Source organism: Coregonus clupeaformis, chromosome 9 (assembly GCF_020615455.1).
Source record: "Coregonus clupeaformis isolate EN_2021a chromosome 9, ASM2061545v1, whole genome shotgun sequence".
Taxonomy (NCBI): Eukaryota; Metazoa; Chordata; class Actinopteri; order Salmoniformes; family Salmonidae; genus Coregonus; species Coregonus clupeaformis.
In genome coordinates this window covers 40,034,401-40,053,487 of record NC_059200.1, presented here as the reverse complement: position 1 = coordinate 40,053,487, position 19,087 = coordinate 40,034,401, and the positions used below count along the sequence as shown (strand labels likewise).

General features: G+C 48.3%; 1 protein-coding gene across 3 annotated transcripts in view; it reads right to left on the bottom strand.

Moving 5' to 3' along the window:
- Positions 1-19,087, bottom strand: part of LOC121573552 (cytospin-B) — a 221,185-nt gene that overhangs the window by 143,238 nt on the left and 58,860 nt on the right. For all 3 annotated transcript variants that reach the window (XM_041885626.1, XM_041885628.1, XM_041885627.1), the window contains exon 2: positions 232-414. In XM_041885626.1, the coding sequence (XP_041741560.1) occupies positions 232-390 (159 nt within the window). In that variant the 5' untranslated portion in view covers positions 391-414. The remainder of the gene's footprint in view (positions 1-231; positions 415-19,087) is intronic.

Below are 19,087 nucleotides of genomic sequence, written 5' to 3'. Positions count from 1 at the left end.
GACACTCTGCCGAGGTCAGTGTCTACAGGTGATGCAGAGGTAAGCTAATTCAATTGAACGTTTCTTTCAATCGTCCAAATGGACAGAGACGCTCTTAGAAAAATGTAAATGGTGGTATCTTCCCCTATCTCCCTCCCACCTGTCCCACTCCCAACCTCCCACCATTCATCAAGGAGATGTTGGGTGTGTTCAGTGGTGCCACTGTCATCTACTGTGTCTGGCACCACTCACCCTGCTGAGGCGCAAGTCTGTGGCCAGGGTGTTGGAGGATCTGGAGGTTTTGATGCCTGTAGCTGTGGTGGTGGTAGAGGGGGCGAGGGAGTGTTGCTTGGCCCTCTCCTGGAGCCCTGGCTTGGGCAGCGCTGCCTTGGCCATGCCCGCTTTCAGCATGGCTCTGTCTGCTATACCTGCAGCCTACGATGGACAGGAGAGAGAGAGAGAGAACAGGGTGTAAATACTATTATGAATACATGGGTATGACAAAAATGCTTCAGTCATTGTGACCTCTGCTGGTTGAAATTATAAAGTAGAACTGAATCACGATTAGCCTATATATTCAGTACGGGTTTAATTTATTTAGCTTATTTCTATAAAAACAAGTGAAACATGGCCCACGGTATTAGATAAAGTATTCCAGATCCACATCAAAATAGGCTACCCTTCGGGTGGCCATCTGTACAGGAAAAGATTACTAAATCTTATCAAGCAGATCTTGGGTACATTTGGTACAGTTGTAAAGTGAAAGGGAGACTAGGCCTATGTTCTGAGAGAAGGGAGAGTCTAGAGTGTGTGAAGGGGTGGTTAGCGGATATGGTGCTGCCACTGATGGCATTTCAGCCTGTGCCAAGACATAAGCCAACAGTAGTCTGAGCAGAGTGAGAGGGCAGCTGAGGTAGTGAGACTATCAACCCCCGCTAGTCAGGACACTTCCTGTTACAGAACTGAGAAAACACAGCCAATCAGATCTCCTCCACACCACTGGGACTGGGAACCAAATATAACACAACAGGCACTTAACTAGGGGAAGACACAGATTGTAATTTAACCGGCAGTGGCTTGGCATCAATAACCAATGAACATGTCTGTTTGATCGATGTCCATCTTTAAGTGCACAGTCTATTAGTGGCAAATATTCTGAATAGCATACACATAATGAAATACGATGTAGGCAAGTCTGTGTGGAGCAGACAGGTGGTGCTCTTAGTTTGGAGAGCCACTGACTGCTTTCTCCACTCTTTACTGTAATGAGCTTTACTATAGCTCCCTGTGGAACTCATTCATTGATTTGAAGCAAGGTGGGGAGGTGAGGTCTGAGGGAAGGGTATCCAAATCATTACTGACACGCACGCACAGCACACACACAGAGTGAGAGTGCCTAACTTCAAAAAAAAAAAAAAAAAAATCCAAATGTTCTCTTTACTCCACACACAGAAATGCATACAAAGCTCTCCCTCGCCCTCCATTTGGCAAATCTGACCATAACGCTATCCTCCTGATTTTTGCTTACAAGCAAAAACACAAACAGGAAGTACCATTGACTCACACAATACGGAAGTGGTCCGATAAAGTGGATGTTAAGCTACAGGACAGTTTTGCTAGCACAGGCTGGAATACGTTCTGGGATTCATCCGATGGCATTAAGGAATTTACCACATCAGTCATCAGCTTCATTAATAAGTTCATCGACGACGCCGTCCCCACAGTGAACGTACAGCCCAACCAGAAACCATGGATTACAGGCAACATCCACACTGAGCTAAAGGCTAGAGCTGCCACTTTCAGGGAGCGGGACACTAATCCGGACGCTTATAAGAAATCCCGCTACGACCTCCGACGAGTCATCAAGCAAGCAAAGTGTTAATACAGTGTCACGCCCTGGCTCTGGGGACTCTTATATGTTGAGCCAGGGTGTTAGTTTCTATGTGTAGTGTCTATGTTTTGTTTTCTATGTGTTCTTTTCTAGATCGTGTGTTTCTGTGTTGGCCGGGGTGGTTCCCAATCGGAGGCAGCTGTGTCTCGTTGTCTCTGATTGGGAACCATACTTAGGCAGCCTGTTTTGCACTTGTCATTTGTGGGATCTTGTTCCGGAAGGTTTGTGTTCAACCCAGGACTTCACGTATCGTTTGTTTTGTTGTTTTGGTTTGTGTTGTGTACTGCAATAAAAGAATGTACGCATATCACGCTGCGCCTTGGTCCGCTTCATCTAACGACGATCGTGACAGAAGATCCCACCAAATAAGGGACCAAGCAGCGTGTCCAGGAGCAAACGCCGGGTAAGGAGCTGGAGAGGTTGGCGATGGCCCAGGTGGGCCAATGGTGGTCCTGGGAGGACATGTTCGCGGGCAAAGGGCCATGGGCTAAAGTTAAAGCCCTGGCGAGAGAGGAGGTACGGCGCCAACAGTGTCGTCGTCGGACAGGCGAGAGGCAACCCCAATTAATTTTTTGGGGGGGGCACACGGCATGGACGACGGGGCTGCTGGAGGCAGCTACAGGGCGAGTTTGTGGACTAGGAGAGGAGGCCACCAGGTTACGGGGGCCATTGGTCAAGAGGGAGAAGGAGAGTGTAGAGGCACGGCGAGAGGAACTGAGTAGGCAGCAGAGGGAGCGGAGGTTTATGAGGAAACCCAGTCCCGCTCCTCGCACCAAACAAGTGGTGTGTGTCACCAGTCCGGTCCGGCCCGTTCCTGATTCCCGCACAAGGCCAGTGGTGTGTGTTCCCAGTACGGTCAGGCCCATTCCTGCTCCCCGCACTAAGTTAGTGGTGCGTGTTCCCAGTACGGCCCAACCCGTTCCTGCTCCCTGCACTAAGTTAGTGGTGCGTGTTCCCAGTACGGCCCAACCCGTTCCTGCTCCCCGCACTAAGTTAGTGGTGCGTGTTCCCAGTCCGGCCCGACCCGTTCCCGCTCCCCGCACTAAGTTAGTGGTGCGTGTTCCCAGTCCGGCCCAACCCGTTCCCGCTCCCCGCATTAAGTTAGTGGTGCGTGTTCCCAGTACGGCCCAACCCGTTCCTGCTCCCCGCACTAAGTTAGTGGTGCGTGTTCCCAGTCCGGCCCGACCCGTTCCCGCTCCCCGCACTAAGTTAGTGGTGCGTGTTCCCAGCCCGGCCCAACCCGTTCCTGCTCCCCGCACTAAGTTAGTGGTGCGCGTCGCCAGCCCGGCCCGGCCTGTTCCTGCTCCCCGCACCAAGCCTGTGGTGCGCGTCGTCAGTCCGGCACAGCCCGTGCCTGTTTCACCGGTGCCTGGTCAGGTACCGGTCAGCTGCTCCACACCGGAGCCTAAGCAATCCGCTCCACCGATGTCCAGTCCAGCTCCAGCCAGCGGGGCCAGACCAGGGGCGCTACGGGCGGGATGTTAGAGAGTGGTGGTCACGCCCGGAGCCGGATCCGCCTCCGAGGCGGAGTGCCCACCCGGCCCCTCCCCTGTTGGGTTTAGTTGGCGCGGTCGCAGTCCGCGCCTTTGGGGGGGGGGGTACTGTCACGCCCTGGCTCTGGGGACTCTTATATGTTGAGCCAGGGTGTTAGTTTCTATGTGTAGTGTTCTTTTCTAGATCGTGTGTTTCTGTGTTGGCCGGGGTGGTTCCCAAACGGAGGCAGCTGTGTCTCGTTGTCTCTGATTGGGAACCATACTTAGGCAACCTGTTTTGCACTTGTCATTTGTGGGATCTTGTTCCGGAAGGTTTGTATTCAACCCAGGACTTCACGTATCGTTTGTTTTGTTGTTTTGGTTCGTGTTGTGTACTGCAATAAAAGAATGTACGCATATCACGCTGCGCCTTGGTCCGCTTCATCTAACGACGATCGTGACTGTGACGTCACGAGAGGCTACACAGCTTTCAGCGGGATTGCTCAAGTAGTGCAAGGAGACAAGGTTCAAACAAAACAAGGATTTTATTATAGGTCTTGGGAAATTAACGAAAATATAACAAAATTCTGTTCTCTTGTGGCTCTTTAAGGGTTAACAGTTCAGGGATGTCTCTTCCACATCCAAAGTCATAATTCTCACTCGCTCAGATAACTTTTCCCCAGCCTTACTGTAGTCCACGTTGCAGCTAGTGGCCAACCCAGCAAAAAGTCCTTCCAAATGTCTCTCACGTATTTCCACAGGTGCATATATCCAAAGGTGAGTATTTCCCAAAGGTAAGTATCTCCAAATCCTTATATTCCTCATGGAAGTGGACGTGCAGCCCTCTTGTCCTCCAGAGCGCCCAGGTTGGAGACTGTGTCTCTTCTCTTCCCAAACCTTCAGCTCATCAGCTCCTCATTTGTTTCAGCTGCGTGGGAAGATTGGCCATAGAGGGGTGGAGTTCCCGACCATACCAGCAGATGGAGCCATAGCTGTCTGGGTTTGCAGCCACCTCAGGGGGGATGTAACGTCCCTCCAGGACACAGCCTCTCGTGACATCACACATCCCCCTCCTCGGGACCGACGTCCCTCGTCGGGGTAAAGGCAGCGAAGAAGGCATCACGCCGGGAGAGGGCGTCCCGCATTGCCGTGGTGCTTGCCAGCCCTGTGGACAACAGAAAAGTTAAACGGTTGCAAGCTCAAAAACCATCTGGTTACTCTACTGTTTGATTCCTTGTTCTTGGCCATCCACTGCAGAGGGGCGTGATCAGATACCACCATGAAACGTCGGCCCAGGAGATAGAACCGAAGGGACTCCAGGGCCCAGACTACAGCCAGACATTCTTTCTCCACCGTTGAATAGTTCTTCTCTCTTGGAAGTAACTTTCTGCTTAGGTAGAGAATGGGATGTTCTTCACCGTCATGTGCCTGGGTGAGGACAGCACCCAGACCCACCTCCGAAGCATCCGCTTGGACAATGAATTCCTTCTTGAAGTCTGGTGCCACCAGGATCGGACTGGAGCAGAGTGCTCGCTTCCAGGTTGAGGAAAGCCGCCTCCGCCGCAGGGTTCCACTTCACCATTCGTGAGTGGCGTTTGGTCGTCAGCTCCGTCAACGGTGCAGCTATGGTAGCAAAATCTGCAATAAAGCGTCTATAGTAGCCAGCGAGGCCCAAAAATGACCTTACTTGCTTCTTGGTGATGGGCTGCGGCCAGTCCTGTATGGCCCGCAGTTTGGCTTCCTGTGGTTTGACCAACCCCCGCCCAATGGTGTACCCCAGGTAGTTTGTCTCACTGAAGGCCAGCTTGCACTTCTTCGGGTTTGCCGTGAGCCCTGCTTCCCTGAGCGAATCCAGCACCGCTTGTACCCGGGGTATGTGGCTGGCCCAATCCGGACTTTGTATAACAACATCATCCAAATAAGCCGCTGCGTGCACTCTTGTGGGGCGCAAGGACTCGATCCATCAGGCGTTGGAACGTGGCAGGTGCCCCGTGGAGACCAAACGGAAGTCGGGTATACTGGTAGAGCCCCTCCGGGGTGGCAAAGGCTGTCTTCTCCTTAGACGCCGGGGTCAGGGGCACCTGCCAGTAGCCTTTTGTGAGATCAAGAGTGGTTAGGAAACGAGCATGCCCCAAGGAGTCTATTAAATCATCGACACGAGGCATTGGGTATGCATCAAATTCAGACACTTCATTCAACTTTCGATAGTCATTACAAAATCGTACTGAACCGTCTGGCTTGGGAACTAGTACGATGGGACTTGCCCAGGCACTGTGGGACTCTTCGATTACTCCCAACTCCCGCATCTTCCTTACCTCCTTCTGTATAACCACTTTACGAGCCTCTGGCACGCGGTACGGGCGCTGGTTTACCGTTCGGCCAGGCATGGTGCGGATCTCATGTTGGACCACCTCTGTGTGACCGGGAAGGGAGGAGAAGACATCCTGGTTCTGCTCCACGAGTTCCAGGGCCATCTGTCGTTGATGTGGGGACAGATTTGGACCCAGCTGAACCTCTTCTCGCGCCGGTTCCTTGGTCTCTGTGGGGGGTAGACAGCTGAACAGCGCCTCTCTGGCGTGCCACTTCTTTAAAAGGTTAACATGATAAATCTGCTCAGTTTTTCTTTTATCTGGTTGCCTCACCTTGTAGTTTACTTCTCCCATGCGTTCAATGACCTCATATGGTCCTTGCCAGGTTGCCAGGAATTTACACTCAACGGTTGGCACCAGGACCAGCACTCTGTCCCCCGGCTTAAACTCCCTGGGTTGAGCAGATCTGTTGTAGGAGGCTTGCTGTTGCCGCTGACTGGCCTCCAGGTGTTCCCGCATCATGGGATAGATGGCCTTCATTCTCTCCCTCATAGCCCCGACATGGTCGATCAGTGTCCGCTGTTGGCATGGCTGCTCCTCCCAGGCCTCCTTGGCGATGTCGAGCAGTCCTCTGGGTCTGTAGGAAAGCAAGAGCTCAAAGGGTGAAAAACCAGTAGAAGACTGAGGTACCTCTCTCACCGCAAATAATATGTAGGGTAACAGCTGATCCCAGTTGCGCCCATCTTCCCCTACCGCTTTCCGCAGCATGGATTTTAGTGTTTTGTTAAAACGTTCGACTAGGCCATCTGTCTGGGGGTGGTAGACCGAGGTTCTCAGCTGTTTGATTTTCAGTAAAGCACAGAGTTCTTTCATCACCCTGGACATGAATGGAGTCCCTTGGTCCGTCAATATCTCTTTTGGGATTCCCAGACTAGTTGAGAGACGGAACAGCTCCTTGGCGATTTGTCTGGATGTAGCCTTCCTCAGCGGAATGGCCTCCGGGTACCGGGATGCATAGTCCAGAATGACCAGAATGTATTGATGTCCCCTGGAACTTTTCGGTAAGGGCCCGACTATGTCTAATTCAATCCTCTCAAAAGGAGTTTCGATAATGGGCAAGGGAATGAGCGGGTTTCTATATGTGGGCTTTGGCGCAACCTGCTGACACTCAGGGCAACTACGGCAGTAGTTCTCTATCTCTTTGTGTACTCCTGGCCAAAAGAAACGTTGCATGATTCTTTCCTTAGTCTTCTCTACCCCCAAGTGGGCCCCTAAGCGGGTGTGTGTGTGCTAGGTTGAGTACTGTGGCCCGATAGGGCTGTGGCACGAGGAGCTGTTCATGCACTTCATCATTTTTCTTGACTATCTGATATACTAACCCCCGGTTTACTGCGAAATGGGGGTAAGTAGGGTTTGTCTTATCACCTAACACTACACCTTCTAATACCTGCACATTTCTTAAGGCATTTGCAAGAGTAGGATCTTGTAATTGAGCCGTACCATACTGGCCTGTGAGAGGGGGAAGCTCTTGGGTGCCTGGGACGTCTTCTTCACTGGAGAACGGAGCACTTTCCTGGGCTGCGTTCTCTTCTCCCGTATCCGGACCAGTCTCGGTGTCGGTCTGGGCACCTGCCATCCCTATCAGAGCCCGGGCGGGAGTGAGTAACTCGGAGGATTGCACCGGAGCCTTCCCAGGATGAGTCTTGCCTCTCCGTTTCCGAGGTACTCGGGTTATCCTCTCCTGAGACTCTCTCCAGAGTGGGTAAAAGGCTGGGCAGTCTCGTCCAATTAGGACAGGGACGGGGAGGGAATCAACCACCCCCGCCGTCGTGTGTATGGTTCCCCGTGTGCTGGTCATTGTAAGTTCAGTAATGGGGTATTCTCTGGTGTCCCCATGGACACAGGAAACTGGGAGGACTTTCCCCGGGGTCAGACACGTTGGGCCCACCAAATCCTTACGCACCAGGGTGGCCCGGCTACCAGAATCCAGTAAGGCCTCCACATCATGGTGATTCACAGTTACCGGGCAGGTGGGGGGGTCGATCTGGGCCGCCATCTACGACTCCCAAGAGCGAGGCAAAACGGTGTGTGGGTGCTGAGCTGGAGGACTCCGCAGTGGGCATAGGTTCCTCGGCTGGTTTCCCACACTGCCAGGAGATATGTCCCATCTCCCCACACCGGTAACACTGTCGAGTTTCCCCCTCCTGGTGTACTCTTCTTGGACCCGCCTGGTTTCTGGCTCCCCCTGGAGCCGGGAAAAGTCCTGACGTGGCTGGGTTCGAGACCTTGGGGTCCTTTGGACGGGTTCTTCCCATTTGTGGTGGGGCCGCACTCCTGGGGTCTTTTCGGGAAGCATTCAGCATCTCCGCTGTGGCCTGGTACTTTTCCACAGCTTCCACGGTCAGATCAGCCGTGGTCAAGGCCTGTTGACTGATGAACCGTTTTGCCTCATAAGGCAGGGCGCGTAGGTAACGATCCACCACAACGGCCTCCACCACCGCCGCTGCTGTATTCCTCTGCGGATCCAGCCATTTCCTTGCGATTCGGACAAGTTCATGCATCTGCGCCCGAGGAGGTTGGTCTGGTTGGAAGGTCCAGCTGTGAAAGCGCTGGGCCATACCAAACTTTGTGAGTCCATATCTGCTGAGGATCTCAGACTTCAGGGCATCATAGTCAGTAACCTGGTCAGGGCCCAGGTCCCGGACAGCATTCAGCGATTCCCCGGTTAGAAAGGGGGGCTAACAGACCAACCCACTGTTGCTTGGGCCAGGCTTCCCTAGTGGCCGTGGCCTCAAATGCATGCAGGTATGCCTCAATGTCATCGGTAGCTCCCATCTTAGATATAAAGTCACTTGCCTTTATTGGGCGGGTATTTTGGACCACCCTCTGTCTCTGCAACTGCAATTCCTCTGCCTTCAGAAGGTTGGCTTTCTTTTGCTCCTCCAAGAGAGCCACGTTTGCTTGCATCTGGGCTTGCTGGCCAGCAACAAGGGCTTTCAATATGTCCTCCATTTCAGTCGGCGGGAGCCTACGGCCAACTTGGAAAACTGGGTGATCAAACCTTCGGTATCCTCCTCTGACATGCACTATTAACGCTTGAGCGTGCCCGTATTCTCCACCATCTGTGACGTCACGAGAGGCTACACAGCTTTCAGCGGGATTGCTCAAGTAGTGCAAGGAGACAAGGTTCAAACAAAACAAGGATTTTATTATAGGTCTTGGGAAATTAACGAAAATATAACAAAATTCTGTTCTCTTGTGGCTCTTTAAGGGTTAACAGTTCAGGGATGTCTCTTCCACATCCAAAGTCATAATTCTCACTCGCTCAGATAACTTTTCCCCAGCCTTACTGTAGTCCACGTTGCAGCTAGTGGCCAACCCAGCAAAAAGTCCTTCCAAATGTCTCTCACGTATTTCCACAGGTGCATATATCCAAAGGTGAGTATTTCCCAAAGGTAAGTATCTCCAAATCCTTATATTCCTCATGGAAGTGGACGTGCAGCCCTCTTGTCCTCCAGAGCGCCCAGGTTGGAGACTGTGTCTCTTCCCTTCCCAAACCTTCAGCTCATCAGCTCCTCATTTGTTTCAGCTGCGTGGGAAGATTGGCCATAGAGGGGTGGAGTTCCCGACCATACCAGCAGATGGAGCCATAGCTGTCTGGGTTTGCAGCCACCTCAGGGGGATGTAACGTCCCTCCAGGACACAGCCTCTCGTGACATCACATGACATACAATAGTAAGATCGAATCCTACTATGCCAGCTCTGAGCTCGTCGGAAGTGGCAGGGCTTGTAAACTATCACAGATTACAAAGGGAAACCCAGCCGTGAGCTGCCCAGTGACGCGAGCCTACCAGACGAGCTAAATGCCTTCTATGCTCGCTTCAAGGCAAGCAACACTGAACCATGCATGAGAGCACCAGCTGTTCCGGATGCTTTACGTAGCCGACATTTTCAACCTTTCCCTGACCCAGTCTGTTATACCTACATGTTTCAAGCAGACCACCATAGTCCCTGTGCCCAAGAACGCCAAGGTAACCTATAGGCTGGTCTTACCTGTTTAAATAAAGGTAAAACATTTAATTTAAAAAACCTGTCTAAATGACTATTGCCCCGTAGCACTCACATCTGTAGCCATGAAATGCTTTGAAAGGTTGGTCATGGCTCACATCAACACCATCATCCCAGACACCCTGGACCCACTTCAATAGATCCACAGATGACACAATCTCTACTGCACTCCACACTGTCCACCCACCTGGACAAGAGGAACATCTATGTGAGAATGCTGTTCATTGACTACAGCTCAGCGTTCAACACCATAGTGCCCTCCAAGCTCATCACTAAGCGAAGGACCCTGGGACTGAACACCTCTCTCTGCATCTGGATCCTGGACTTCCTGACGGGCCGCCCCCAGGTGGTGAGGGTAGACACATCCGCCACGCTGACTCTCAACATGGGGGCCCCTCAGGGGTGCGTGCTTAGTCCCCTCCTGTACTCCCTGTTCACCCACGACTGTGAGGCCGCGCACGACTCTAACACCATCATTAAGTTTGCTGATGATAGGACGATGGCAGTCCTGATCACTGACGATGATGAGACAGCCTATAGGGAGGAGGTCAGAGACCTGGCAGAGTGGTGCCAGGACAACAACCTCTCCCTCAATGTAAGCAAAACAAAGGAACTGATCATGGACTACAGGAAAAGGAGGGCCAAGCACGCCCGTATTCCACCGATGGGGCTCTAGTGGAGCGGGTCGAGAGCTTCAAGTTCCTCGGTGTCCACATCACTAAGGAACTATCATGGTCAGGCCTTGAATTTCCCAGCGGTCATAATGTGTGGCCGTAATACCCCCTAAGAAAATCCATGCTTTGCGGCCAAAGTGGTCGTTGTGCACTTGGGCTGAATATAACAATTATAATTCCCTTCTCCCGGCTGCCAAGCGCTGTGCTCCGAAGCACCTCTCACTCACATGGCTCTCTCAGATATCTCAATTCTTATTAGCCAATGCCCGTCATGTGATCGGGTCCTTCTCACAGGCATCGCAGCTCCGAAGGCTACAAGTGAAAACAGACACATCGGGGAAGCAACAAGGTGCATATTGAAGATGTTAGAACTGTCCACATTTACTTTTCGTCAGCCAACAAGATGAGTAACGAACAGCAAAAGCACTAGCCTATGGCAATCCACTATAGTACAAAAGTTGACTTATTCTATTGGTCAGCTTGTTGTTCTGTGCAATAAATAAATATTTAAAACATAGCCTACTCTGGAACAGTTGTAGGAGATCCCAAATTAATACAACCACTGTACATCAAAAAACCTTTTAAAGGAATGAGGCTGAAGATCAGAGCGTTTAGCTTAAAATGTTGATAAACTATTAGGCTATTTCTTCACAAATGAGCGCAGCAATGCGCACATGGCAGTAGGCTATACGTACGAATGTTCCAAATTTGAAATTAGCGTTAAAAAAAAAAATATCTTCAAAGTGCACCGCAAATGCGAGCGGTTTCATATGGCAGAGACGAAAATATCCTTTAGAAATTTTGAAACAGGGAAGATCTAAAGACGCATCAACAAACATGGGTTGTTAAGTTGCAACATGACTAAGATTGTGTCTTTGGCTGCTGGACAACAAAAGACAGTTGAGAACATGAGGGAAATACTGATTTCAATGGCATATGTTTATAAAATAATCTCCTTAACATTCCTATGGTCAGAACAAAGTAATACGCCTTATAAAATGACAAAAAACTTCCAGGTTTTAAACGTTTATGGTTAAATAGTTGCAAAATGTTGACTGCCTCCGCTTAGATTGCAAGTTGGGTAATGTTGCAGTGCGCAACAGGAACTGGCCTTTCTCTCTTATCTGAACTAACAGTGCCACAAGTACACTAAATGACCAAAAGTATGTGGACATCTGATCGTCAAACATCTCTTTCCAAAATCATGGGCATTCATGTGGAGTTGGTTCCCCCTTTGCTGCTATAACAGCCTCCACTCTTCTGGGAAGGCTTTCCACTAGATGTTGGAACATTGCTGCGGGGACTTGCTTCCATTCAGCCACGAGCATTAGTGAGGTCAGGCACTGATGTTGGGCGATTAGGCCTGACTCACAGCTGCATTCCAATTCATCCCAAAGGTTGTTGATGGGGTTGAGGTCAGGGCTCTGTGCAGGCCAGTCAAGTTATTACACACCATTTCTGTGTGGACCTCGCTTTGTGCATGGGGGCATTGTCATTCTGAAACAGAAAAGGGCCTTCCCCAAACTGTTGCCACAAAGTTGGAAGCACAGAATCGTCTAGAATGTAATTGTATGCTGTAGCGTTAAGATTTCCCTTCACTGGAACTAAGGGGCCTAGCCCGAACCATGAAAAACAGCCCCAGACCATTATTCCTTTTCCACCAAAATGTACAGTTGGCACTATGCATTCGGGCAGGTAGCGTTCTCCTGGCATCCGCCAAACCCAGATTTGTCCGTCAGACTGCAAGATGGTGAAGCGTGATTCATCATTCCAGAGAACACGTTTCCACTGCTCCAGAGTCCAATGGCGGCGAATGAACAGTTCTTGTGCTGACGTTGCTTCCAGAGGAAGTTTGGAACTCGGTAGCAAGTGTTGCAACCGAGGACAGACGATTTTTACACGCTACGCGCTTCAGCACTCGCTGGTCCCATTCTGTGAGCTTGTGTGGCCTACCACTTCGCGGCTGAGCCATTGTTGCTCCTAGACGTTTCCACTTCACAATAACAGCACTTACAGTTGACCGGGACAGCTCTAGCAGGGCAGAAATTTGATGAACTGACTTGTTGGAAAGGTGGCATCCTATGACGGTACCACGTTGAATGTCACTGAGTTCTTAAGTAAGGCCATTCTACTGCCAATGTTTGTCTATGGAGATTGCATGGCGGTGTGCTTGATTTTATACACCCGTCAGCTGAAATAGCCGAATCCACTAATTTTAAGGGGTGTCCAATACTTTGCATATATAGAGCATGTCCAGAGAATCAAGCCTTTAGACATTAATATTAATAATGATCTTACATTATATTTGTCAAACATGACTGGCGTTTAGCCTAGTGCATTTGAAAGTATTCAGAACCCTTGACTTTTTCCACATTTTGTTACATTACAGCCTTATTCTAAAATTGATTAAATAATTTATTTCCCTCATCAATCTACACACAACACCCCATAATGACAAAGCGAAAACAGGTTATTATAAATGTTTGCAAATGTATTAAAAATAAAAAACTGACACTTTGCTATGAGACTCGAAATTGAGCTCAGGTGCATCCTGTTTCCATTGATCATCCTTGAGATGTTTCTGCAACTTGATTGGAGTCCACCTGTGGTAAATTCAATTGATTGGAAAGGCACACACCAGTCTATATAAGGTCCCACAGCTGACAGGGCATGTCAGAGCAAACACCAAGCCATGAGCTCAAAGTAATTGTCCGTAGAGCGCCGAGACAGGATTGTGTTGAGGCACAGATCTGGGGAAGGGTACCAAAAAATGTCTGCAGCATTGAAGGTCCCCAAGAACATAGTGGCCTCCATCATTCTTAAATGGAAGAAGTTTGGAACCATCAAGACTCTTCCTAGAGCTGGCCGCCCGGCCAAACTGAGCAATCGGGGGAGAACGGCCTTGGTCAGGGAGGTGACCAAGAACCTGATGGTCACTCTGACAGAGCTCCAGAGTTCTTCTGTGGATACAGGAAAACCTTCCAGAAGGAAAACCATCTCTGCAGCACTCCACTAATCAGGCCTTTATGGTAGAGTGGCCACTCCTCAGTAAAAGGCACCTGAAGGCTCTCAGACCATGAGAAACAAGATTCTCTGGTTTGATTAAACCAAGATTGAACTCTTTGGCCTGAATGCCAAGTGTCACGTCTGGAGGAAACCTGGCACCATCCCTACAGTGAAGCATGGTGGTTGCAGCATCATGCTGTGGGGATGTTTTTCAGCGGCAGGGACTGGGAGACAAGTCAGGATCGAGGGAAAGATGAATGGAGCAAAGTAGAGAGAGATTCTTGATGAAAACCTGCTCCAGAGCGCTCAGGACCTCAGACTGGGGCGAAGGTTCACCTTCCAATAGGACATCGACCCTAAGTACACAGCCAAGAGAACGCAGGAGTGGCTTCAGGACAAGTCTCTAAATGTCCTTGAGTGGCCCAGCTACAGCCCGGACTTGAACCCGATCGAACATCTCTGGAGAGACCTGGAAATAGCTGTGCAGCGAGGCTCCCCATCCAACCAGACAGAGCTTGAGAGGATCTGCAGAGAAGAATGGGAGAAACTCCCCAAATACAGGTGTGCCAAGCTTGTAGCGTCATACGCAAGAAGACTCAAGGCTGTAATCGCTGCCAAAGGTGCTTCAACAAAGTACTGAGTAAAGGTTCTGAATACTTATGTAAATGTGATATTTCCGTTTTTATTTTTAATACATTTGTAACAATTTCTAAAAACCTGTTTTTGCTTTGTCATTATGGGGTATTGTGTGTAGTTTGATTAGGGGAAAAAACTATTTAATCAATTTTAGAATAAGGCTGTAACGTAACAAAATAAGAAAAAAGGTCATAGGGCGGTATGCAAATTGGAGTGGGTCTAGGGTTTCTGGGATAATGGTGTTGATGTGAGCCATGACCAGCCTTTCAAAGCACTTCATGGCTACAGATGTGAGTGCTACGGGTCGGTAGTCATTTAGGCAGGTGTAGTACGATTCAATCTTAGTCCTGTATTGACTCTTTGCCTGTTTGATGGGTCATCGGAGGGCATAGCAGGAATTCTTATAAGCGTCTGGGTTAGAGTCCCGCTCCTTGAAAGCGGCAGCTCTACCCTTTAGCTCAGTGCGGATGTTGCCTGTAATCCATGGCTTCTGGTTGGGGTATGTACGTACGGTCACTATGGGGACGACGTCATCGATGCACTTATTGATGAAGCCAGTGACTGATGTGGTGTACTCCTCAATGCCATCGGAAGAATCCCGGAACATATTCCAGTCTGTGTTAGCAAAACAGTCCTGTAGCTTAGCATCTGCGTCATCTGACCACTTCCTTATTAACCGAGTCACTGGTGCTTCCTGCTTTAGTTTTTGCTTATAAGCAGGAATCAGGAGGATAGAATTATAGTCAGATTTGCCAAATGGAGGGCGAGGGAGAGCTTTGTACGCGTCTCTGTGTGTGGAGTAAAGGTGGTCTAGAGTTTTCTTTCCTCTAGTTGCACATTTAACATGCTGGTAGAAATTAGGTAGAACAGATTTAAGTTTTCCTGTATTAAAGTCCCCGGCCACTAGGAGCGCTGCCTCTGGATGAGCGTTTTCCTGTTTGCTTATGGCCTTATACAGCTCATTGAGTGCAATCTTAGTGCCAGCATCGGTTTGTCGTGGTAAATAGACAGCTACGAAAAATATAGAAGAAAACTCTCTTGGTAAATAGTGTGGTCTACAGCTTATCATGAGATACTCTAACTCAGGTGAGCAAAACTTTGAGTATTAGATTTCATGCACCAGCTGTTGTTTACAAATATACACAGACCGCCACCCCTTGTCTTACTGGAATCAGCCGTTCTATCCTGCCGATGTCGCGTATATCCCGCCAGCTGTATGTTATCCATGTCGTCGTTCAGCCACGACTCGGTGACAAAGAAATGTGTGAGTAAGATATGACTAAAATGTCACACCCTTAGTTAAACTAATAATGTATGACTATTAGTAGACTAGAGCTTAGAGAGTTAATCAAATGTGCTTATATAATATGCATATTTGCCCAGCAACAGAGTATTTGTGTCTTGTAATTATGCAATCAGAAGTGAAAAACGTTGAAACCAATAACAGGAGACCAGTTTCAGTCTTTGGCCACACAGGAAAGGGGAGTGAGAGGCTTGCAGAATATTGTGAGAACAGCGATAACTATGTATGGGAATAGAGAGAAAATGCAGCCTGCCCGAGCAACGAGTAGGCTATGATAAGAACGTGTGTGTGTGTGTGTGTGTGTGTGTGTGACCTGATGGTCAGGAGAGCAGAGGATAACCACATGAGCTAAACCCAGGTGTGAGTTTACAAGATGTGTACAGTGGAAAAATACAGCCCCGGGTTTTTCCTCTGACGTGTGTGTATAAAAGGATTGTGCGTCCATTTTGGGACAGAGCGCTCTCATGAATAAAGGCTGACCATTGCAGAAAGGGGTCTTTGTTTAATTCATTATTTAAACTAGAGATTTACAACAAAATTCTCGTGACAATTGATCCTTCGAGCCGGATCTCAACACCCGTTGTTGTCGTCCCAGGGAACCCCGAAACCATGCACGGGCGGATCCAGGATCCGTGAGACAAAGACCTGACCTCTGAAATTGAGGGTTTAATTCAGGCCGGTGGTGACCTGGTTCACGACAGGAACGGTGACGAGATCCAATCAAAATTGAAAATCCCACCCTGCAAGAATAAGGTCAGTAATCTTTATTCATGGTTTTTGGGGGAATTGAATCTGTAACCTGCAGTAAAAATTAATAGTTAAAATTTGCTGTAGTGAGGTTCCGTCAATAATCCAAAACTGGATCGACATTGCGGTAGCCCGTTTTTAGACGTTTATCTAGAGAAAACCCAATGCGCCAGTATTCTATATCAATATAAAACAATATAAAAGGCCGGGTGTAAGATCAAAAACGGAGTGGGGGTCCGAAATTGACTCCAGGTAGTTGAGGCCATTACCAAAAATAAACAAACCTTGTGATGCGTTCAATCTGGGATTGTCAATAGTACACAGGAAGGAAGTAAACTTCGGCGTTTTTAGATGCGCCAGTATTCTAGATAAATATAAAACGGGGGTGAAACTTCAAGGAGGGAAATAACTATTATCGTGTGAGATAGATACATTAAACAAGTCAAAAGTCATAAACAACTGTAGATTAGCCGTAACTCTATCCGTTTCAGTGAAAACTGGAGCCTTACAAACTACGGGTTACCGATAGTGTTAACTAATAATCATATAAGGTTGTATAGTCCTAATGATCCATCGAAAGTCGCAATAATTAATTGTTTCAAGGAAGGGACTGAAATAGGTCGCGTGAGAAAGAAGGTTACTACAATTGAGTATTTTAAGAGAGGTATGGAGGGGCGTCTGGACGCAGACCAACTCGAATCCATGGTAAAACAGATGCACAAGGTGTGTAAAGGCAGAGCAGAGAGAGAGCGGGTGGAAGGGCTAGATACGGCCAGGGTGTGGCTCTCTGAGGCTCGAAAGAGAGAAGAGGGTGAAAGACAGAAAAAGGAAGTTAAAGAGAAAGTAAGAAAGGAAGGTCTAAGACAGAACCCACAGCTTCCCCAGTAGAGCGGTCCTGATCCAGAATATATCCCTACTTGGTAGATCAGGCCTGGAGGGAAAATCCAGACAATTAAGTAGTGGTGGTGATGGGAAGGGTGCCACAGCAGGCTGCCACTATGGAGCCTCCACCCCCTTACCAGAACCAAGGGGAAGCTGAGGTAGGACAGGGAGGAGGTGAGGAAAGAGAAGGCTAAGAAAGTAACTAGAGTACTAGGGTACAATAGGGGGGTCAAGGGACCGAAGGGTGGAAGACCAAGGTCCCTGAGGAGACTTGAACCCCACAACAAAAGTCCAGTTGGGAGAGAAGAATAGGAGGATTCAGAGCTGAGCTCAGGAGGGAGTCAGTATGAGTCAGGAGATGAGGGAGTAGGAGGGGGCCGGTACCCAATGATAGCCTTACCCAATCCATTGGCAACCTTAGATGTATACAGGGCATGGACCCAGAGAGATGTGGTCTGAGCCGTAGAAGGGGTGGTACACCCGAAAACAGGAATAGAGGGATTCAGGAGAGATATGGAAGGGCTCACTGCAAGTTTTACGTTAAACACGGGGGAATTAGAAAGGGCAGTGAGACAGATAGTGGTAGGAAATGATTGGGCAGCTGTGAAGGGAGACTGGACCCAAGGAAGGGGGGACAGAGTTATTTTACAGTGGCCGTAGACGGAGAGTATCAAGATAAACTTAATCAACTATGTAACAATCTCAGAGATTACTACCATAGACATGCTGATTTTTCTAAAATCCATGAGTGCAAACAGGTAGCAGATGGGCCGTATCATCAGCAATTAAATTAATTAAGCGGAATGAGGCCTGAAATTTCTCAAACAATAAAAAATACCCTGATTGGCTGGGGCACAGCAACCCTGATTCAGGTTAAAAGGTATGTTCACCAAGAGCAGAACGGGAGAGAAAAGAGGAGTAAGAGAGACCTGAAGGGAGTGAGTATCTCATGCCAACTCTCGGGGAGATAGGAGGCCAGAACAAAGGGGCAGTGTCCTGGAAATCACAGTCTGTTTTTTGTCAGTTCTGCTGGGAGTATATTTTATGAAGGGGATTTGTGTTGAATGAGAGGATAGAGATTGTACAGGGTTTCCTGTGTAAAAAAAAAAGTAATAGAAATTGGGTGATGAGAAATGTTGAATTGCATTGTTTAAGCAAGAATGGTATTAAATTCATGCTTTCTAGTTATGTGTATGCAAGTTGTATTCATTTTTGGTGGTGTGTGGATAGAATTTACTAATGCCAGGATTTAGTAAACGAAGCAGAGGGTAATGTGAAGCGGATGTCTGAATAGTTTGTTTATACAACAGTGAGTTATGCAGACAGTTCACATTGAACAATGGGAGATCGTTTTTACTATTAGGCTGATGGCATAGTAAACATTTTTCGTAGGTTTATATTTTAATAAATTAATGCAACAGGTTTAAATCAGTAGATTACCGGAAAGTAAGTGAATTAGTGAATTTAATGAAACGTGGAGTTATCCGATGTGTTATGAGGGGGATTTCTTTTCTTTTTTTCCCATGATTGATGGAAATCCCATACAGTATATGTTAAGGGACAGTAGGAGACAACGTATCAAACATTTTTTAAATAGACGCCTGGGATAAAATATCACTGCTTACTTACACGGAGTATGGGATTATATTGGCAAATGAGTGAAAAATGACATTAAGAAGGGTGACAGGAACAATACGAGGAAACAGATATTTCCTATGTTCTTGACCAAGTAAAGAAGAGAGGATAAAGAATTGAACATGTGGAAAAAGAAAGGGGCAATCCTACGAGATAATGTCTGGCATAAGGATAAATTATTAATTATATTAAAGTCACCGTTTTGATATGCAGAAATATTGACACATGGGTAAAGCCATGTGTCAACAGGGGGGATGGTAGAACAGGTTAGGAAACACTTTGTGGCCTATGGTATAACGAACTACAAAATTATTATTTTTTTGTTCCAGATGTGTCATCTGTGCACAGAATAATCACCAAGGTAGAGAGAGCACCCCAGGGGAAATATCCCCTGGCAAAATATCCAGTCCAGCAATTGGAAATGGATTTTATAGAGTTATCACGGAGTGAAGGGAAGAAATTGGGTACAATGCCTACCAATAGTG